The sequence below is a fragment of the Orussus abietinus genome, unplaced genomic scaffold, assembly GCF_000612105.2.
Source record: "Orussus abietinus isolate OABI.00-Male unplaced genomic scaffold, Oabi_2.0 scaffold1, whole genome shotgun sequence".
NCBI classification, from domain to species: domain Eukaryota; kingdom Metazoa; phylum Arthropoda; class Insecta; order Hymenoptera; family Orussidae; genus Orussus; species Orussus abietinus.
Window position 1 is genome coordinate 1,473,657 of NW_019396017.1, and position 21,833 is coordinate 1,495,489.

Here is a 21,833-nt window from a genome sequence, read left to right on the forward strand (position 1 = left end):
TACCCGTGTAAATATTCGAAAAGTATATAGGAATGTGTAGTGGAACACGCGGTGAAACTTATCTTCAATTAATGAAAAGCAGTCTTAACGTCAGTCCGACCAAATAAATATATTGGGCTTTTCAGGGGCGCGTGAAAAGTCATCGCCCTTTTGATTCGAAGCGTCAAATTAAATGACGGCGACCTCGTGATGTACAGAGTGCGGCAAGAATTTAATGATTTTGTAATCGTAAAGGAGGAACAAGGAGCCGTTGTATTCGTGGAGAAATGTCAAGTGGAGTTCGTTAAACCGCTGCATTTTATAAAATTCCATAAGTGGCCACGAAAGAGAAACAAGAAAGAATTTCCTTTGTCAGGAAATTCCAACAAGATGGTCACCCCTTTTTGTCCGGTACCTTTGAATTTTAATAACGAAGCTAAAGGAGATTGGTTTAGTTATTAATTACAAATCAAGATCCTAAGTTTCTATTTTCCAAAGAACATTTGCCGCACCCTGTACTGATGCTTGTATTTCGTATCAGCTATGAATATGTGCAATATCTTTGGTACGTTCGACACCGTCAGTTAACGTCACTCAGCTTGCTCGTTTCAATAACGCCGATAGAGGCATTAAGTCGTTTCTACCACTATCCTTCTATGAAACATTCCTTTCGGAGCTAAAAACCAATCGTGCAGACCTTTCAGTGTTTGCGAGTCTTGAAATTGACGTTGCAAAATGCCTTACGGAGTTACCCTGTGCGTGCGGGTCGAAGGGTCGAGTGCTTAAAGTATCATTAATTCGGTCAGTCTTTGAGTCTTGAATTCCGTTGCAGACGTGGCTGTAACCAAAAAGAGACGGTGTCCTTTCGAGGCGCGAAAAGAAACGGATTTACCTCTAACACTCATGTGACCGTCGACGCCTTATCATTCGAAGAAAAAATGTATCCATTAAGTGTAGGTTGTACTTAGGACTATTAACATGCATTTCCCAAAGGGCTACGTAGTAATTACACCGGTAATATCCATATCTCCGTACGTAGGGGCTGATATTTTTACAGGGAAAAGCACTGCCTTCAACTAGGGTTCCTCTAAAGTATCAGCACGGATTCACAGGAACGGAACATCTACGTTCTTCCTCAAGGTCCAAAAGGCTGTGCAACATTTTTTCCTCGATATGCCGTCAAGGTACATGCTGGTCAGGTGCATTCTTTCTTGCATTTTTCGTCGGGTGAATTCACACGAGTAAAGCAGAACGGCGTAGGAAATATGACGTAAAGGTTTTACGAATAAACGGCAAAACTGATCGTTTCGGATATCAAACCAGAGATCTCGATTAAGTTTCGAATGCATTCTTATGTCATTCCACTTCGAGCATGAATCCAACCTTGTTTTCAGGATGAGGCCAATTATCAGCAACTTTGACGTCCCGTCCAGCGACTAGGTTCGGCAAAAGTGAACTACGGGCAGAGGTGCATTTGCACTTTTTCGCACGTGCAAACTATACTAAACGTGCACGAGAAACGGATGCTAATTTTCCACAAGGAATGCCTTTTCCGCCTCGCACGTCCACTCGAAAAGGTGGGTAATGTATGCGCGTTGCTTCATATTACATTATCGCAATTGGGTATCAATCAAGAATGAATTTTCAGCTTCTTTCAACTCATCTGACCTGGAGCCTGTATTGCGGCCCATGGGGCTGTCCCGGATGGTGATGTGTCTGATAATGCGACTGATGCTGCGGCTCGTGTTGATAGCACTCCTGCTGATATTGCTGGGAAGGTACAGGCTTCAGTACATGATTCGGCTGCCTCTTTTCGTGGACGTATTGCTGTGTCGTTCGCTCCATGGTGTCCACGGTCAGCCGCGAGTCCTCTATCATGGTGTTCGATGCCTTCGTGCTAAACGTCATTGTGCAATTTAAGATTAATGTAATAGCAACTCTCGGGGTTTAGTTGCCGAACTGTTGTAATCCGGTTACACAGGGCAGAGGAGAATGCAATTACGCCGGTTTTAGCGGCCCAACAAGTTATTCCGTTAACTTAGTTTCTAACTCTTTCGAGGCAGATCAACGCGAATCAATTTGCTGATACGATTTTTCCAAAGGCCCTTGAAAAGTCACTTTGGAGTCTCCTTAACCCGCTGGTCGTAACTCACCAGTGCACTTGTTGCAAGGTGGGCACCGCGTTTCTGGTCACGCAACACCGGTCCGATCGCAGGAAACAAATAAATCCCATTACGAGGATCGTGAGCACGGTGAAGCCGGCAACTGCTCCTATCACTAAAGGAATCTGGAAATAAAAAAAGTAAGACTTTGAGGCGCCTCATAAAACCAAAGAAATGGACGCAGGAGACGATAATTCGATAATTGTGTAAAATAATTAACGGGCCCTTGGAAAACACATTACCTGGCCCGGCTCGTTGACTCTCAGCATCAGAGCTCTGCGATCGCTTCCTCGATCGTTCTCCACGATGACGTTGTATAATCTTTGGTCTTCTTTAACCGTGGTCGTCAGTTCCAGGATAGCCACGTAGCAGTCCTCGGAGTCCAGGGGTTCCAAATCCAAGGCCCTGTAACGAGACTCCAAAACCTCGCCTATGCAGAGACGTTGACGATTAAAATAGACATCGACTTACATAGGAAGAACGAGACGAAAAATTGTCTTACCTGCGTGCAACCTAGTGGTGCCCCATTCCCAGGCGACCAGGTGAGGCTTCGGATCGGAGCACAATCTGATTTCTAATCGAGCTGGGCTGCCTTCCGTCGTGGACACCACAAACCTCTCCGTACTCGCAGGTTTCACCACCTGAGGGTCACATAATCAATTAACAGTGGTGTATCCGCCGAACCGCATCACGCGGGTACTAATAATTCCAATGCACCCGACTATCGATCGATTACAGCAATTGCACTGGGAGTATTACGTCTCGCGGGAGCATTACAGGATAGTCAACCTAGTCAGTCAAATCAAGACTGAATTTACGAGAGATCAAATGAGCATCTTCGAACTGATACAGGAACTACCCATGTTTATCACTCATCGATTTACGCTATTAAGAGGGTTTTTTTTTTATATCAGGACTTACTCTGGGAGCGCCAACCACTTGCAAGGAGACAGAGTCACTCTTAACTTCCCTAATATTTCCATTAATTTTATTGGATGCCAAGCAAATGTACTGCCCCTGTTGTTCGTAGGTGACATTCGTCAGGATAAGTCGGTGACCGGAACCGCACTCCACCGGTGGGCGACCATCAAGGAAGATTCTGGCCCACCTGAACGTGAAAAGGGTATTTTATTCTCTGAATACTATGAGGATATGGTAAAGTTATTTAATTGAGTGCTCTTCGTCCTAAGTACTAGGACTCCCATTAATCAATTCTAATATTTTCCCTCAAATACGCGCTCGATCTGAACCCGCGGATTCGTTCCAGAGGACTGTCTTCGGGATGACTCTCTTATTTTTTCTGTTTTAAATGGGAGGATTTCGTCAGGTCGAATACCTGTACTCGGCCGGGGGCATGGCGTCGGCATGACACTCAAAGGATGTCCCGGAATACAGTAAAGCAGTGGTCAGACGATCCGGCCCCACGGCGATGATTTTTGGAGGGTCTGAAACGACATAATTTAACGAATTTCATCATTGCGTCGCCACATTTTAATATCCCTGGACAATGTCGGTATCATTAATCGAACCATCGACGATCACGTTGATCACGGTACTTACAGTTAACAGAAATCTGCACGGAGACGGGGCTGCTCTCGCCCTGCGAGTTCCCGGCCTCGCAGATGTAAGTCCCGGCGTGGTTCCTGTAAACAGGGGTGAACAGATACAAGTAAATACCATTCGAAGTAAAATTAAATGAAACGGACATAACGAGGAGGTATTTTTTATCGATTGTTATTTCGTAATCTACTTAAAATTATCCGATATTAAGAATTGATCGATTCCTTATTATCGAGGCAAGTAATAAGTAAAAGTATGGATACTTCGGTGATATCGATTCATCTTTACCTGTAGATCGGCGAGAAGACGAGGCTCTCGTCGCGGCTGATTCCTTCCGTTTCCCCCGTGCCCTTAGATCGCTTCCAGAGAACGGTGGCCGTAGGATTCGCATCCGCGAGGCACTTGATCTTCAGATTGTCTCGTCCTTCTTCCAGCTGCCCAGACGGCACTCCTACGAGCCTCGTCTCCGGTGCATCTGCGGAAACGGCGACATTAAAAACCTGACGACTACCACCGGCTACTTCCCCTGATAACAGGCCACCGCATTCCTCGAGGCCGATCGAAGAGGCGGAATGAAATCACCATTTCCGGTCGGCTGGGTAACGGCGGTTCGTTTCACGTAACAACGATTCCGGAATACGCGCGAACGGATGCCCGCTGGCCCGTTCGCCGTTTCCGCTACGTTCCCGTCGCGGCCGCACCTGACCGCCGCTTGGCCCGAGAGGTGCAAAAAGCCCGGGCTGGATCGAAGCTGACCCCCCGCGATTCCGGGCCGACTCCTCCGACCAACCTGGCCAGGTTGCTCTTTTAACTCTAATTTTGATCAATATGTACTTTTAGCACACAAGTCTCTAGAGAATTGGGACGAGTCAGCTGATCGAGGTCCGCTCTCGATCCCGACCTCCTCAACGATCAAGACTTAGATCTAATTCCCTTCCCCATTGCAGATATCGTCTACTGCCCTGAGAAAAAAAAGTTCATTGAACCAAAGAAATATACCTTTGAATAGTACCATAGATATATTTCATTAATTCACAGAATTATTTTCCTCGAACAAAATCAAATTAAGTGTCGTAATTCCGAAGAAACGTTGCATACAATTTATTCGAGCTTATTCGAGTGAAATAATTATCCTCTTTTAGCTTACCACGGGCTCTAATTCCAATCTTGATCTGTAAGTACTGTTTATTCATACACCCTTCCCGAGAGTGCCGGAGCGAGTCAGCTGATCGGGGTTCGCCCTCCACCTCGATCTCGTCAACGTTCGAAGCTTACGTCTAATTGCCTTCTTGTTTGCATATATTTTCTACTCACATTGGACGTCGAATCGCACCTCAGTGCTGGAGGACATGGTCGGGTTGGTATACGCAGGATGGACGGCCACACATCGGATCGGCAGCCCGTAGCGTGATCGCTCGGCCAGAATCTGGCAAACACTGTACGTGGACCAAGTGCGGGGATTATCTATCTCCGTGGAGTTTACCTGAGGCCTCAGCGTTCTCAGCTCCGTTTCCCCCAAATACCTGCGCATCCGAATTTGCATTTCCAATGGCTGTATAACAACTGCGTTGAAACGCGATTCCCGCGCCTCGCAACTCTCTACAGCAACGACCGTTGCTTCTTCGGCACGTCCGGACGTCTAGCAACGCGCAACCACCGCGGAATCCCCGCACGCCGCGGAACACATTTCCACGGAGCACGGAGAGCCACGAATATGCATTAAGCCCCGCTGGAAACCGAGACCGTGTTATTGCTCCTTTCCTTCCCTTTCCTTTTTGTTATCGCGGAAGTATCGTGCACCGCGAATACGATCCGGTGGAAGAATTGTCAAGAGCCGAGGAGGGGATTTGCATTGAAACCTGCTTTGCAAGTCGGACAACGATAAAAACTAACGCGAGCAGCGGAGCCAGCCCAGTTTCTTGCCGGCTCGTTTGATCCTTTTAAAATTTCCTCCGTGGTGAAACAATGCGCGGCAGCGGCAAAACTAACACCAGGTCCTTGCTCTTTTTCTAAATTTCCACCCCAGAGGTATTGTGCGCACCTCGAGTACCCTCCAGCGGGACAAACACTCAATGAGGAGTTTTACTAGGGGGTTTTGAGGCATTTACGCGGAGCAATTCGAAGGAAATGTCCGAAGAAATGGGAGTCTGGAGAGTGGATGGTTCATCACGGTAATGCGTCCGCTCCCACATCCCACTTCGTCCGGCGTCTTTCTTCTTTTTTTCCCCTCCTTTTTCCCTTTTCTTCTCGGCGGAAAGTGATCACGAGTGCGCCTTCCGCATCTTCCTCCGCGTGACGTGTTCATTGTCCTCCGAGTTAACAAAACGCTTAAGCGCCACCTCCGGGAGGGAAGCAACAATTTCGGAGCAAACCTGGGGAGGCATTCGCTGTATTAGCTTAACACCTGTTGCGATAACCGATACTATTCGCCGAGTGATAACTTGGCGAGCCTTCTCGCAACGCAATAGCAACAAACATCTTCAACTAACTCGGCGAAACATCCGCTGCATCAGCGGCACGATAAACCTCGTATTAAAAGCCACACCGACCGACTTCCCCCGCTCTTATGAAATTCTTCCACCGAAGCGAATTACTCTTCTCCTCCCCAAGTTTACCTTACACCTTTCAACCGACCTAAACACGATACGTATAGAGAAATATTTCGTAAATTTCGGTGGATTCGGTTCGCAATTAATATTTCTCGTAAAGCGTCGGCGTGTTCGAGGGCGAAAACTGTCATGGCGGCCGGTGACCATTGGACTACATCGAGTGGTTTAAATCTTGATACAAGGGTAGCTGGCTCGTATGTCAAGAAGTAATTCGGCGTAGTTTAGCTTTATTAATTATAAAAATATGCAAACAATGGATACGAGTGGAGGGAGGAGGGTCGAGGGGATATTTTGGAAAGATGAAAAAACAGAGGCGCACTTTCGAGGCGCTCTTTACGTGTCGAGGGGCCTCTCGAAATTCATCTTAATTCTCGAAAACGGATACGCACCCTCGAGGCTCCCCTTGTGTACCGATCCAGGGGTGGTTTCTTTCGGGCGGGGCGTACCGGCCTTGCGACAACAAACTTGGAGTATAAATGCAAACACGCGGTGCACCGCGCCCAGGGGAGAGGGCTCTCGTTGCAAGACGAGCAGATCGTCCCTCCGCAACTTTGTCGGTACACCGCGCACAATGGATCATGATTATTCATAGGCGACGTCCCGCCATCGACTACGTCCTCGCGAGTTACGAGCTACGCGTCGTGGAATCGACGAGGGCTTCGGACCGAACTTTCCTAACGAATACCCGAAGCCGAGGCGAGGCGCACTCGCGTCCTCCCACTAATCGCCTTAAAGCACTCGCGTATTCCAGAGATCACGGCCAGGGTTGTCGAAAGCGAGAAAAACTCGCATACAGAGAACCCCCGAAGCAACCCAAGGGAAGGAGACTTGGAAAAGAGGCGAGGTAAAGGGAAGCGATATTTCCAAAGGGCATAGTCGGATGAAATATACGAAAATTCCCCAAACAGGATATCAAACTACCCTCCTCCCTCAATTTTTCCCGGCACTTTTTTTACGCGGTAAATGATAACACAATTTACGCGGTTTTTATATGAAATTCACGGGGAACGGATACTCCCCGTAAATTGAGGGACGGAGGCACTTACGTAATTACGAAACGTAATTCTCGAAATTATTCGTTTTCTCCCCTCGACTCGGTTCTGGGAAATATAACGAACATGTAGGCATTCTACGTCTTTATAAAAGGAAAAAAGAAAGAAGAAAAAAAAATACAAGATCGTTGCGAATTACCGGAGTATTTCAGTAAAGTGAATTGTAGGTTGCGTTTAACCATGCCCTTTGAAGTACCGTGTGATCGAACGTAAATAAATGAAACAGGTATTACCATAAGAATAGTAGGAAATAGCCCGGGGTGTTGGGAGAAATGTCCTTTATTGAACGAATTCGTCAACCTCGCAAGCATTGGCTGACTAATTGTTTCCGGTGGTCTTCTGTTTTTAATTGGAACATCGAAAATGTAAATTTTCGGTTTCGGTTCGATCGAGCCGACGCGCCGCCGCGACGCAGCCCTCGAAGACGCCGCCCGGCGTAACGTTAAACGCTATTAAATAATTAGGATGGTTTCTACACGTGTAACCATTACGAACCATTTAATTAGGGGCGGAGGATTTCCGTAGCGGGCCGTGCAAGTGAGCATAGCGATCTCACCTGCTCGGGCTGTCACGTTGCTGCCGGGCAGAATTAAAGCGCCCGCGTACTCAATCTGCGGCCGCTGAGGGCTTACTGCAATTAGACAATTAAGATTACGCGTCGAGAAATGCCGATCCGCGATTGGCTCGACGCGGTTTTTCAATCGCGGGACCCCGGTCGATATCGATCATGGACGACTCGTTAAGGACGCGTCCCGAGATTCCTCCTTCTCCGGCTTAAAGCGGAATTACTTCCTGCTACGTAGGCTCCTCTTCCGGGGCACCGATCACGAAGGACTCGTCCAGAGAGCCAAAGACGGGCCGTGATTCAATGACTCGAAAGAGCGAGAGAAAGGGAGCCGAAAAGAAACGAAAAGACCCGCTGAGTGAAAAACGCCCTCTCGGGGCGCGCCGTCGATTTCGAACTCCGCCGCGATCGGAGCGGAAAGATTTTCTTCCTCGAGAGAGGACGGAGGAATTATCACTCGTCCATTATTTCGCTCGTTTCTTTCTCGCCGAGACCCTTTGCCCGAGGAGCGGAATTTATCGAAAAAGTCCGCAATTTCGGAGCGGTCCGAAACCCGAGCCATCTATCTCTGGACTGTCTGGAGAGTGGATATAGAGGGATGAAAAAGAGGGAGAGCCGGCTAAGTCGACGTCGTCTATAACATTTAGGAGTACGTCAGTGGTCCGACTCGGAACGGATTGGAAACTTCGTTCCGACAAAGAGGACCCCCTAAGCTCTCGGACTTTCCTCCCGGAACCACTCCCTTCGATTACTTTTAACTCGTCAAGGAGCTAAGGGTAATCCCGTCAGGAACTTCGACGGTCGCCCCTTGCGGTGGCGGAAACAGATTTCTCGACCTCTTATACCGACCGGGGGATGCAACCCTTTGACCGTAATCGAATTGCCCGGGCGCTCGTTACGTGGACTCCGATAAAAACTAATTAATTACCGAAAACTTGTATGGGGTTGTTCAAGAAATTCGGACGACGCTTCTGCAGCGAATTCTCCTTGTAAACTGCACGTTTCGATAAAACTACCAGAAATATGCCGAGAAGTGATCAACGATTCCAGAGAGTAATTAATTAATACGCGGTTCCTTTTGTTACGAAATATAAATCTCCGAATCTTCACAAAAATTTATCCACGTATGAACTCGTGAAACAACCATATGCCTCATGTTTAGCGTTAAAATGCATTTTTTAACCCTAAACGTGGAACAGGACTACCGAGTTTACCTCGTTTAGGGTGATGCGAAATTTTCGTAGAATTATTTATAAAAATATGGGTGGAAACCAGAGATTACATCAGATGGTACACCAGGTAGAAGAATTTTTTACCGTGGATTTCGAGCTTTTCACGTCACTCTTGAGATACTTTTTATAGAGTAAATAAAAAAAATTCACCGGCGGTGAAAGTTCGCGAGGTTACCTCTGACGACCAGTCGAGAAGGTGGGGAGGCGAGGGCGTCCTGGGCAGTGAAGTCGCTGGCAGTGACCTGACACTGCCAGGATCCGTCGTCGAACTCCAGGGTGGCCGACCTCACCCAGAGCGAACAGTCCCCCAGGTCTGGCGAGCCCACCCACTCGTACTTCTTCAGGTGCATACCGATCGGCTGGAAGAACCAACGGAGCGTTAATCTTTATTCGCGGAATTGTACAGGGCAAAAAGCCGACGTTCAATTTGCCGGGACAGATTTATGGAAACTCTGAGCGCTCCAAATCGACCTGGAACGGTTCCGGAATCGACTCGTCACGGAAGCCCTTCGACGTGCCCGGAAATACGCGCTGGCCACCGGGGATTATTCGCGTGTAATCTCGCGGATTGAAATACGTTGGTATTAACGCGGTTAACTGAATCCTGTAAACGAAGAAATCCTCTCAAAAGCGGTAATCAATTATTTGGGGACGCCTAGGGGTGCGGAAAAACTCTTTCGCGCTTCCGAATCTCCTCGGTAAATCCCTTAATAAATTCCAGTAATCACGCGAAATTTCGCGTAATTTCGCAAGAGGAAGCACGAACCATACTTTTCCAGCCGAGCAATCCTCGACTCGATGCCTTCCATAAACCGAATTTGGGGTGTATATTGGAATTCGTATATTAAATCTCTCTACGTCCCCCGTGGGGTTAGGGAACGCATTTTCGCCAGCGGCGAGTTTTGTTCGCAAAAATCACGGCCTTATCTGGGAATCGAATTTTGAACTTCCAATAGAATCGGGACGCGGAAAACACTCGGAATTCCCGCTAAAGGAGAGCACGACGACAGATTCGCGTGCTTCGTGCCAGGGGACGTCCCCGGAGATTTCCCCCGAATCCTCTCGGCATTTTAAGGCCGTTGCCTCGGAGTGCTCAAATTACTATGCTCCTCGCGATGCTATCATTTCCGTCAGACTACGGATCCGTGCACAGGACCTAATGCAATTCCTAATTCAAATGTTCGCGTGCAGCGTTCCACGTCTCCGATTCGATCGGTTTCTCTCATCAGAGACGGGTATCAAGTATATTCAAAATCAGCCACAAACGCCCGGGCAACATTTGGACCCTCCTTAAATTTTTAATCGACCGTTGAGACTAATCTAAAATATCTTACCGATTCATCCGTGGAATTTTTTCATGTACGGCACGTAAAAACATTTCCGGTGGAAAAATGCTTCGCTTGCCGAGTTTCGCCCCATCGCATCCCCTTCCGTGCCTATCGGCATTCCGAGGGATGCCGTTCGAGCTCCTCGGGGATTTCGAAGCTACTGTCGCAGAAATAGCCGATTTAATATTCGTCACACGTCGTCATCATTTCCGATGAGAGTACGGATCGCTGCAGCCATGGTTCCCGGTTGAAAACCGAATTGCCAGTCCCTCGTAATCCTAAATCGACATTATTCAGAGGGTTTCTCGCGTTCCTTTTTTTTTTTCTTCTCTTTAGGAAAATCTTCCCTGATGTTCCCCATCCAAAATCTGGTGTCAGGAAACAGGGGCTTCGAGATGTCGCCTCACGTAAGCGAATTGCCTACCCAGGAAGGCACTCTGGGTTACGTGCAAATCCGAGCCCTTAATTCGTTTCTGCCGGTGGGACAGAATATCAAGAGGGAACACACGTTGGATTAGCAATCGATTAATCCGGCCAGTGTCCAATTCAGCCTACTCTGCATGGACTGGCCAATCACGTCTGGTTCAAAGCGAACGAGCCAACATACGCTCAGATACGCTTCAGAATGGTCAGGGTTGCTGACCAGCCCAGGGGTGCGTGTCCACCCTCTTATAGGGCCCGGCAAAGACAGTGGGGGAAAGATACAATCGCCGTAAATATTTCCACCCACCTCAAACCCCTTATCCAAGAAGAGTCTTCTCGAAGCACACATTTTGATCTTTAAATGCCTTTTAATATCTCAAAGTGTACACATTAATGGAATCGTCAGAAAAATCGACGATCATATCCAGAACTTATAATTTTATTGTTAAAACGCGAAGCACGGACGCGTCCAAATTCAAGCAATATTTTGACTTATCAATTATCCGTTAACACGTGTCATTATCGAGGTAATAATACGTCTATCCTCCCGCGCTAAAAAGTTTACCTCTTTTTCAGAGTCTCGTGCCCCTTTTCCTATATATCTCGGTTTTGAGTTGCACCCAAAGTCCGAGGGAAAAATCCAATTTCCTCGGTTCTTCGTCTCGGCGCGATTACGGGGGTGGATCCGAGAGTCTCCCCCTCGGCCAGGAAATCCCCTTAAAAACTGAGGCCCGTCTTTCGGGATCGACCTCGCGGCAGGAGGTCGGAGGATTATCGCGATCGATAGGGCAGCGTTATTTATGTCGTCGATCCGTATTTACTCGGCAGGAGATTGCCATTGCGTCTGCATTACTCGGAAGCAAGCCGGTGTTATCAGGGCTTTCGGCCCGGAGGGTATGTACCCACCCCTCGAGGCGTTTGCAGTGTGCAGCGGGCCAAGGGGTGTGTCTGCGGGTGCATTACGCTGATTGCTGGTCGCGGCCTCTCTCTCTCTCCCTCTCTGGAGAACACAGAGGGAGAGAGCGTGAGAGAGGGCGGTTGCGAGTCCGCGGGTGGGACGAGGAAAGAAAATAGGGGCCCTTCCGTTAAGTAAGTGAGAGCCGCGAGCGAGACGGAGCGACCTCTGAGAGAGGGACGGGGAAATGGAGAGGTCGGATTTTAATCCCTTAAATGAATGACGTAGCTTTTATGCCTTCAAAGATCCGATCTCGAGTCTCTGGAGGATCGGGCTAAGCCCCGACCCTGCCCTCCGCGGTGCAACGAGGAGGACTCTTTTCGAGAGCGCACTCCTTGAGCGTTCTCCTCGAGATCTCCGTGCCACTGGGACTTTGTCCGATTCCTGGCCGAATGGATTAAAGGTCTCGTACGATACCATGCGATGCGATTGTTTATTGAATATTTCATGGTCGACGAGCCGGATTTTAAGTCGGTAAACTCGAGTCGAGCATACGTCCGAGTCAACTCGAAGTGCTCTTACTGGAAGTCGAGATTTCGGCACCGAATGCGAGTTACAAGGGAATTCTTTAAAATTCCTGATTTTTAATCCATAACCTTGTAGTAACATAAAGAAATCGGGGGTCTTAAATGTGATACGCGATTATCATAGAATTCTATAAGCTTTCGTTTATATTATTTATGATTTCATAACATCGTGCTATGGGTGTGTGAAATTAAGGGAAATGAATACATTACAGTTAATAAAGATATCATTAATGCTTAGAGACTTAGAGACTCGCCACGTGTACTTGGTTTCAGGGAGGTGATAGATCTATAGATTTTTTTATTAATTTCTATATCCACCAGTGCAGAGATGGCGTCTCTGTATTTCGCTCCCCCTGAGTGAATAATCCACCCCCTCGCTAAGAGATCCTGCCCCGGCTTTCCGAAGGATCCTGGAATAACCTCCAATCTTCCCGTCGCAACGGAAATTCTCCTCGACATCAATGCGGGAACGCCATTCAGATTTCCTTGCCATTAGCGAAGGCTGCCCAGCGGTCGATGGCGGACCACCGCGGTCTCTTCCAATTGTCGAAAACTATCCTTGGTCCTTTTCAATCAGCGGGGTCGATCGCGCCCAAGACCCCGTGCATTAATATAGAGCATCTTGCCTCTCCAGCCCTGTTGGCGGCTCCACTTCGAGTAGACGATACATAATTTGCATACGGCGGTGCACTCACGGCCGAGTGCGTGCAGCTTCTTGGGGACCTCGAAGAGGAGATTCCGGCCGATCGATTTCGCGTACTTTGGGCGTCGGGCGATTCCAGGGTGGATTGGGAATCGCAATCCGGAGTAATGGATCTCGCGCGGCATATTGCGGTGCGAGTGCATCTGCATTTTCAATGAGGTCGTGCCCGAGGAAGGGAACCTGGCGCGGTCGTTCCGCGCGGTCCGAAATATTGTCTTCGCGCGGTCTTCTGGTATTCGAGTTCCTTCATTGGACACTCATCCAAGGTAAATAAATCACAGGCGGAATTCCGCGATCCGTATCGGAAGATTCGGCATTGCAGGGCGGAATCGAATTCCGCAGCGCCGGATCCGTCTGTAAGAGTAAGCAGCCGCATCCGCTCGGTTTGCGGAACGGCGCCCGGGCGATCCGTCCACGTCTCTCCGTCAATGGCTTTTGTGTGCCGCGAATCGCGACCTCGCGGAGGAATCGAATTCCGCGCCCCCGGAAAACACCAGGAATCCCTTCCGAAGAATGCGGCCGAGAGGGTGCATTCACGGTTTCGTGGCTGCACTAGAACCCAGAGATTTCCTTTCGATTCCTGGGACCTTAAGGGGCCTCGGAGACCGCTGCCCTCTTTATAAATAAGGCCGTCCTCGGCCTGGGCGACGCCGCGACTCCTCCGTCCTATCTCTGCACTTCCGTGCACTTTTTCTTCCCCGGCAAATGCAATCGCCCCCCTTGTGCTCGCCGCCGGGCGGAAACCGCAAGAACGACGATTCCGGCGACGTCCTCGAGTGACTCGCTTCTCTTTCTCTTCCTCTGTCTCGCCGTCCACTTTTTCCCACCTCCGGCTCGAGACTTCCTCCCTCGATTTTTGGTTAACTCGTGTTTGAGGTCATGAGGCCCTCGTGACGCCGACTTGTGGAATTTATGCGTGTAAGAAAAAATACGGTGTAAAGTAAAAAATAATACGTAAGAAACATACAGACTCGAACTAGGGGAAAAGGAAATTCTCGGTACGGCCATTTAGTAGAGACTCTTGTGCGGTCTTCCGGAATGCATCTGAAAAGATCGCGCCATTTCTCTTACTTTTTGGGCATTTAAGAAGAGATTTGGTCGCGGGTATAGGAACTGAGCGAAGTGGCTGTACAAACCGAGGGCTTGGTAAAAATGAAATGGAAGAGGTTACGGGGAGGGTCGAGAGTAATGGCGTAGATGCATAAGAGCGGAGAGAGGGAACGGGAATCGGTTTGTCTTTGCCACCGAACCTGTCCGCAGTGGTTCATTAAGTGGCCTCACTTCGTCCCGATACTTCTCCCAAGTCGCGTTGCGCTCTCCATTCTACGAGAGAAATGCCCGGCCGAGATATAGTATAACGCCTTATTTGGGGATTTATGAGTCCGCTCAACCGTATTTTACCTCTGAGCCTAAGTGGTCTTTGAGGTTAAACGTCGCGGCCGACAATAAACCTCCCACGTCCACTTGGGACCATCTCTAAAAAACCTGCATTTCAAACATCCTTAAAAAATGCAGCTAAATAAAAATCGTAAAAAGAATGAAACTGAATGAAAACCGAGGAAAAATAAAGCTAATTAAAAATCGTCGAAACATGAAGGTGATTAATTTTTTCCACGTGAGTTTGCATACGGCGCACGTTTTCGAAAAAGTACCCTGGACGACACGAAATGTTCCGGAATCTTGACCGACCATAAATGTTCAACGTCCACTTGGGACCATTTCTAAAAAATCTGCATCTGAAAGATCGTTAAAAAAATACAGCTAATTAAAAATCGTCGAAACATGAAGGTGATTAATTTTGTTCCACGGGAATTTGCATACGGCGCACGTTTTCGAAAAAGGTACCATGGCACGACAATGTTCCAGAGTGGTTCCAAAGCGCTACTTTGCTTTCAGGTAACATCCCCTCGCGGGGCAATTTGTATTTCGCAGGCGAAACGTAATTTATCGTGTATCTTTTCTAGGTTTGAGAGGGGTGTAGAACTGTTGGCAATGCGGACCACGGCAGCCCTCGTGCGGCGAGATTTATCGTCCCGCGTCCGGAACAATTTTAAGTCCGTGAAAAATGGCGCGGAGGCCAGCTACGATTTTGAATGAGAACTTTTTGCCTGTTGATTAAATGCAAACAGAGCGACGTCCGTTGACAACACCGTCACTTATCACCGGCAAGTCGGCCACGAAAACCGGCAGCGAAATGAGCTCATCAACTCCAATTTCAGGAAGCGTAAAAAATAATTTCCATCCCCAGCGGAATTCGTTCACTTTAGTCTTCCAACTTGGGCGTAGTCGAGTAGAAGCAGCGTTACATCGATTCTACAATTTCGAGATGAATGGTTTCGCTTCCACCGTTATCAGCGGCATTAGCATACGATACCTGGGCGAGTTTCAATGAACCTGTTTCGAGTACAAAAGCGAGATTCTCATACCAGATAGTCCACGTCAGCAAAGACCTGGCTAAAGGTTCGAGCAGAGGAAAATGTCTGCTCTAGGAAAGGAGTTTCTCCCTCGCAGACCATTCCATGGTCTCCTATCAGCCGGGGAGAATCGACGTAATTTCGTCACTCGACGGTAACAACGGGAAAATCAGAAGGAGAGCCAAAGTAGGAGCTAGCGAGAGGGTCTATCCGAGGAGGCTAATCAGCTGTTCCCTTCATAATATCCCCAATTTCTGGAGAATGTTCACGGCGAACAAGGTACCTTCCACGATAAAGTCTCCATATATCTCAAGAAACTGCGGAAGAGGGTGAGAATTATTAACTTTTTAAAAAATCCAAAATGGTACGAAAGTGGGTTAACTCGTTCCCTTAAAGATGTCTATAGGAGGGCGTTTGTCATGAGGTGGGTTGGGCCCTTAAGGGGTGTTACGAGTGTAGGTCGAGAGAAGCTGTTTTTTGGTATCGTATCGTTTATGGCGCCCCTAAAACTGATACCGATACGCCTTATATACCACCCCATGGGCCGTATCGAGGGCCATATCGCGGGCCGAATTATGGCCCACCTTGCAGATCACGTAGGCTAGTTCATGGACACGGACCAATAGAGGAAGAGACTCTCAGTCCAAGCCACAAAAGAAGAGGGCTGCATCCAATGACGCCCAATGCTAGCAATTATCAACCGAAAACGGCTGAAAAATTGAAAAATCATTAATCTTGAAATACTTAAAATGGTGAGAATTAAGACCTTTTCCAAAATTCGGTACTCTTCCTTGTAAAAGTGAGCTCAGCAGGCGTTTGTTGTGGGGTAGATGAGGCACTTAGGAAATGGCAGGAGTGTTGGAGACCGGTAGGGGAGAGAAGCTCTTTTTTGGTACCGTATCGTTTATGGCGTCCCTAAAACTGTTACCGATACGCCTTATTTATACTCCAAGGACCGTATCAAGGGCCATATCGCGAGTCGAATTATGGACCACCTGGCAGATCACGTAGACCAGTTCATGGACCAAAAGAAGAAGAGACATTCGGTCTAGGGCACAAAGGGACGAAGCTGCATCTAATTGCACCTCGTGCTTGCAATTATCATCCGGGGCCGGGAGAAAAATGGGGGGATCATTTTGCTGCATTAATGCGGCAATCGGGTCCACCTCGGCAATGGGGCCAGTCGAAGCGTAAACTAAAAGCGAGAGCGGAGCTTCCGCTCCGGACGAGGGTGCCCGTAAACGGGAGCGCCCGGTTGCGTTCACGATGAAATTATGCAATCACTTATTTATATCTCCGCTGAATATTCATAAAGAAGTCCGAGTAAAAAGGAGGTTACAGGAGGGAGGAAAAAACCTGTCCAAGACGGGGGTCGCTGGAGACGATTAGGTCGGCAATCCCGATGAATTAAGAGGGAAATGGAGAAAAGGAAAGGCGCGAAATTTCGAGGTTACAGTCCCCCCGGACCGACCGTCTCGGGGGGCGTAAAAAATGCTCGATTTATCACGGCCCGTCTCATTTGGCCTCCTGGCACCCGAGGCGAGTCGGGCCCCGGGTTATCGCCGATTGGAAGTCACTTTCCTGGATTAAGCGATAACGCGGAGGGGGGAGGCAGCCGCTCCTGGACCTCGTTGGAGGATTTATCGGGGCAAACTATTTATATTTGAGCAGCGCCCGGCGTAATGGCCGAGGCTCGGGAATTATCCTATCGGAAGTTTACGAGGTCGGCAAGGGCCCGGCGCGTATCGCGGGGTAGGCGTCCTATCGCCCTCCTGCGGACCCAAATTCGTGCTCCGGGGGCAAAAAACCCCGGGAAATTTATCGGCAGTAAATGTCGCTTCGCTGGGCTCCGGCGTAAAGCTCGAAGCTCGCCGAGGAAAAACCGTCGCTCTCCCCCGCGTCCCGCGGCGCCCCCTAATCCAGATGTCATTAAAACGGATTACCTCCGCAAATTAATATGGAAATTAATGCGCGTCCCCGCGGCGAGGCGCGTACGCGCGCGCAACACCTACGCAAACATATTTTCCCGACCCGCCCGGCCCCCATTGGGACCGCAATGGTTTTCGAGGAGATTAAATCGTAACTCGCACCCCTCGCCACCCGTTCAGTCGGACGTGTCGCATGAGTCGCGAGACGAGCGACACAAGTGAGGCGAAATCGTGAATTATGCGGATACACGTACACAGAGTGTCTCAAAACTCGAAGTAACTCCTGAAACAAGGGTAGTTAAGATGATATGAAAGAGTCAGTATATGTGAACGTGAAAATATTGATAAAGCTTTTCTCCAAACTGAATGCACCGAATCATTTGAAACTTCAGCACGTGATTATGGAGGCCCTAAGGATGAATGCGGTTCTCATGAAATTTCATTAAAAAAATATGTGTTCTTGTTTCTAGTATGGGATAAAGGTGGTGAAGATTCAAACGATTCGGTGCGCCAGTTTGGGGAAAAGTTTTATAAATACTTTAACGTTTGATATACATAGAATGACCCTTTCATAACACCTTGTAACATCCAGCCAAGACTCCCTTGACTTGAGTCCAAACTCAAGTTTGCAATGTCTAAGAATTCCAGGTCGACGCGGTGAGTTTTATTCGAATCGTCGCGTCCCTACTCGAAATCCTAGGAAATTCCCCCAGTTTCAGAGATTACCAGGAATTCTGGACCACCCTGTTTATACGCGTAGCTAATCTTCCGGCGCCTGAGTTAGAGGTGGCAAGGCACTCCGATAACGCGACGAATGCAATTATCGCGGAAACAAGGGGAATTATAAGGGAAGCGGTGCTTATACGAGAAGTTTGGAAGAAGTCTTAAGTACCGGGTAGACAGCCAGAGGCCTTAGCGGGAAGAGTCGGTCTCAGACAAAAGAGGTTAGGGCGCCGGTGAAGAGCGCACCGCGCACCGTGGCGCCTCCTGGTGGGATCGCATTAAGCTCCTCTTGGGGTGGAGTAAAAAGATTTCCCCTCAAGCGGGCCGGCGCGTTTCATCCACGGCCTCGCGGCCGTACGTGCAAAGCGACGACCGGTCTAGCGGCTTTCAAAGTGGCTCGCGAGCTTTTCTTTCACCCGAGGCGTTGTAACGACTTGAATTTTATTTAAGAGGCCGCGTTTGCCGCATTTTTAACGCGGCCCGTTTTACGGCGCGCGCGAGCCGCACCGAGGGAAGCATAAAAGTTATGACTTTTAGGCGGCGAGCTGCGAAAGCTTGCTTTCCGCGAGGGTTGCTCCCGGGGGGGAATCGCGGAGCTTCCGGGGGGGCGCAGCCCCCGGGGGCGGGCGTAATGGCCGCGCAGCTGCCCCCGAGCTGCTCCGGGTTTAATCCGCGGGGCGGGGGCGACGTGCTCGGCGTTGCTTTTTTAAAACCCTGCTGATTGAAATTTATGACCGACATCGATGCCCCGCGCGCCGCCCGAGCCGCGTCAGTCGCCTTCCTTCCTCCCTGCGGGGAGGTCGCGAAGGAGACCTCCCCGAGGAGGAGGAGGAGGAAGAGGATCCTCAGGGGGTAGCTTCGATTACCGCGATTTACGAGGTCGCGAGACTAAAACGAGATTTCTACGACTTCTTGTTGTCAGAGTTTTTTCTTCTGAAATTACCGAGGCCGGAAATTTTACATTGTCGAGGATACCTTGGCGGACGTTGCGGCTTCAATTACCACGATTTACGGGGCCGCGAGACTAAACCGAGATTTCTGCGACTCCTCTTTTTTAGAGTTTTCCCTTCCGATATTACCGGGTAGGGCAATTTTCTATTGTTGGGCGTACCCAAGCCCGGGGGTTGCTTATGGAAACCTTAGAGACAGAAGCTACGAGGGACGACTATGGATCCAAAAAGAAAGGAATAGGGGTTTTCGGCATTTTGAATTTTTATACCTCTTGGCACGTGCTCTCTTGTACTCCAAAAAAGGCGCCATATGTACCCTATGGTTGCCATTGGTCTCGAATATTCGAGATCGCGTATGCGTGCTTGGCAACGGAAATGTCGAGCTTTGGTCCCCTCGTCTGAAATCTAACCTTCTGCTGCGCTCCTTTATTTCTAGATCCATGTCTCGTTCGCATAGAATGGACGATCGTACAGACTCCGTTTAAATACTGGCAAATATTTAAACGGTAGCCGAGCAATTTTCTTCCGTTCGAGTGGACTTTCCACTCCGCAAATAATTGCTTAAGGGAAATTAGAAGGGGACTCTCCTAAGCGGCCCATTTTGGGCCGCGGCCGACCGACCGAGACAATTCGGCTTGGAGGATGTTTAAATAAGGTTAATACTTAATGGCCAGGGTTATTGGGTTAACGGGACGCCTTGATCACTTCCTGCCCTCAGCCGAGGACTTAAATGAGCTTTCGGTCCTCCCTTAAGCGGCTCCTCGCAAAGTGGCCTGTCGCGAGTCGCTTCGATTACATTGGGATTTACGAGGACGTACTTTAAGACGGAGGCCCCCAAGGACTTCCTTTTCCGGTTCGTAGAAAATGTAAGAACCGGCGATACGATCGTGCACGTACCTCCAGGTCGGTTTAAAAAATCCTCCTGGAGACGCCGCGGAATTCCTTCCATCTTTCCAGGACCCCCTGCAAACTCGTCCTTTGCCGGCCGAATGTTCGAGCACGGTACAGTTTCCATCAATGATCGGCGGACCTTTCTGGCTCCTAAAGGCAGTATCGTTATATTAATTGGACCCGTTGATCATCGGCTGGGCAGGCCATAAAGGAGCCTTCATCCTTCTTCCCGGGCACTCGCAAAGTAGCCCGCCCTGCGAATCGCTTCGATTACCCTGGGATTTACGAGGCGCACTCCGGACGGAGCTTCTCTGGATGCCCCGCTTCCGGTTCACGGGTTTCCTGAAGCCTGAGAGACCGATTGACCGCTCGACTTTAATAGCGCAGCCTCTCCGCTCCGCTCTTTTTTACTCCTCCTTAGATCTTTGCACCGGGTAAATCCGGAATACTTGGCCGCGGTGCTCTACTTTCAATGCAGGCATGGCCGGCTTTATCCATTTTCTCTATTTCTTCTCCCTTTTTTCCCCATTTCTTTCTCCTATAATCTTTGGTCCATTGAATTACTTTCCGTCCCGGAAGGTCCGGTATATTCACCTTGCAGAGATTAAATTGAACAGGAGTGGTGTCGGCCTTCTTATCGATGTCTTATCGGCGCCATTTTACGGTCTTTCATATTTAATTTCAACTTTTGACATCGGAACAAGACATATATAGGGATTCTTTTATAGTTCAAAGAGGTCACTCTAGAGAAATCAACCCTTCCTTAATTTTCAGTTTCTTATTGCTGCCAAATTTAAATAAACCCATGGTAACAATGGTACCACCGCGAATTTATTTAGGTAAATTAATATTTAGGTAATTTTTGAATGCGATATTAGAATTTGTCAGGGAAAATGTTCACGGGAGGATCCGGGGTCGCCGTCGAATTACCATTTTCTTAATGGCTAATCGTCCTCCCGGCGCAGATAGGTGAGCGGCCAAAGTTTCGGACAATTTCCGAGTTCGGCCCGAAAGATAACGAGAAACTGCATCGTTGGTAATCTCCGGCCGTGTATGGAGTCAGTTTCGGAGACCCTTGGCCGAAGTCGGAGTCCAACTCCTGTTCGGAAGCTCTAGGAGAGTCTAGGGTCCCTGAAAAACGGCGTTGCTATATCAATCGACCCCCGTTAATCATCGAGCTTTCCATCGAGGACATAAAGGAGCCATCGGGCCTCCTCGGGGGCTTCCGCGAAGTGGCCCGCCTGGAAGTCACTTCGATTACATCGGGATTTACGAGACGGGGCCTCCCGGGGGAGCAGCTTCCGACGCGCGGACGCCCCTCCAATTGCGGAGGAAAGACCGGGAAAGGAGACTGGAGGGCGATTGATTGCTCGACTTTCCCGGAGAAAGAAACTCATCCGCTCTTTCGGTCGTTGCATATTACGCGCAGACTTCGCGTCTCCCTCGTTCGCTCCGTCTTTCTCCGGTCTTCGGCCGAGAAAGACCGGAGAGACCGGGAGAACTTAATTACAGGGAAAGATGGTTATGAGCGAGACGAGAGGAAGAAGCGTCTGCGAGTTCTCGACGAATTAATGCCGGGGATGATAACGAAGCCGATTGTCAGTCCGGGTGATAATAGGAAGGGGTTGAACCGCTAAGGTCGATGTCATCAAGGCTGCGAATTTTTGTAATAATTGAATCACACGTTTGAGTCGATCGGGTTTAACGTTCGAGGGGGCAGAACAGAAAGATTAATAAAAAATCTCTTTATCACCTTCATTCCATTTGTTTCGATTCTTTAAAGATTTGTCTTACCCGGAAGAAGATAGTATAAATTTCGGGAGGGGAACGGG

General features: G+C 48.9%; 1 protein-coding gene across 1 annotated transcript in view; it reads right to left on the reverse strand.

Annotated features, from left to right (window-relative positions):
- The window catches only part of LOC105697873 (hemicentin-2), a 73,578-nt gene that overhangs the window by 1,482 nt on the left and 50,263 nt on the right, over nucleotides 1-21,833 (reverse strand). Inside the window, exons 3-13 of the mRNA XM_012421604.2 lie at nucleotides 9,335-9,518; nucleotides 7,858-7,993; nucleotides 5,016-5,224; nucleotides 3,990-4,176; nucleotides 3,702-3,784; nucleotides 3,478-3,586; nucleotides 3,063-3,249; nucleotides 2,644-2,782; nucleotides 2,384-2,571; nucleotides 2,133-2,266; nucleotides 1,648-1,876 (exon numbers count right to left, since the gene is read on the reverse strand). Of these exons, the coding sequence (XP_012277027.1) occupies nucleotides 1,648-1,876; nucleotides 2,133-2,266; nucleotides 2,384-2,571; nucleotides 2,644-2,782; nucleotides 3,063-3,249; nucleotides 3,478-3,586; nucleotides 3,702-3,784; nucleotides 3,990-4,176; nucleotides 5,016-5,224; nucleotides 7,858-7,993; nucleotides 9,335-9,518 (1,785 nt within the window). The remainder of the gene's footprint in view (nucleotides 1-1,647; nucleotides 1,877-2,132; nucleotides 2,267-2,383; nucleotides 2,572-2,643; nucleotides 2,783-3,062; nucleotides 3,250-3,477; nucleotides 3,587-3,701; nucleotides 3,785-3,989; nucleotides 4,177-5,015; nucleotides 5,225-7,857; nucleotides 7,994-9,334; nucleotides 9,519-21,833) is intronic.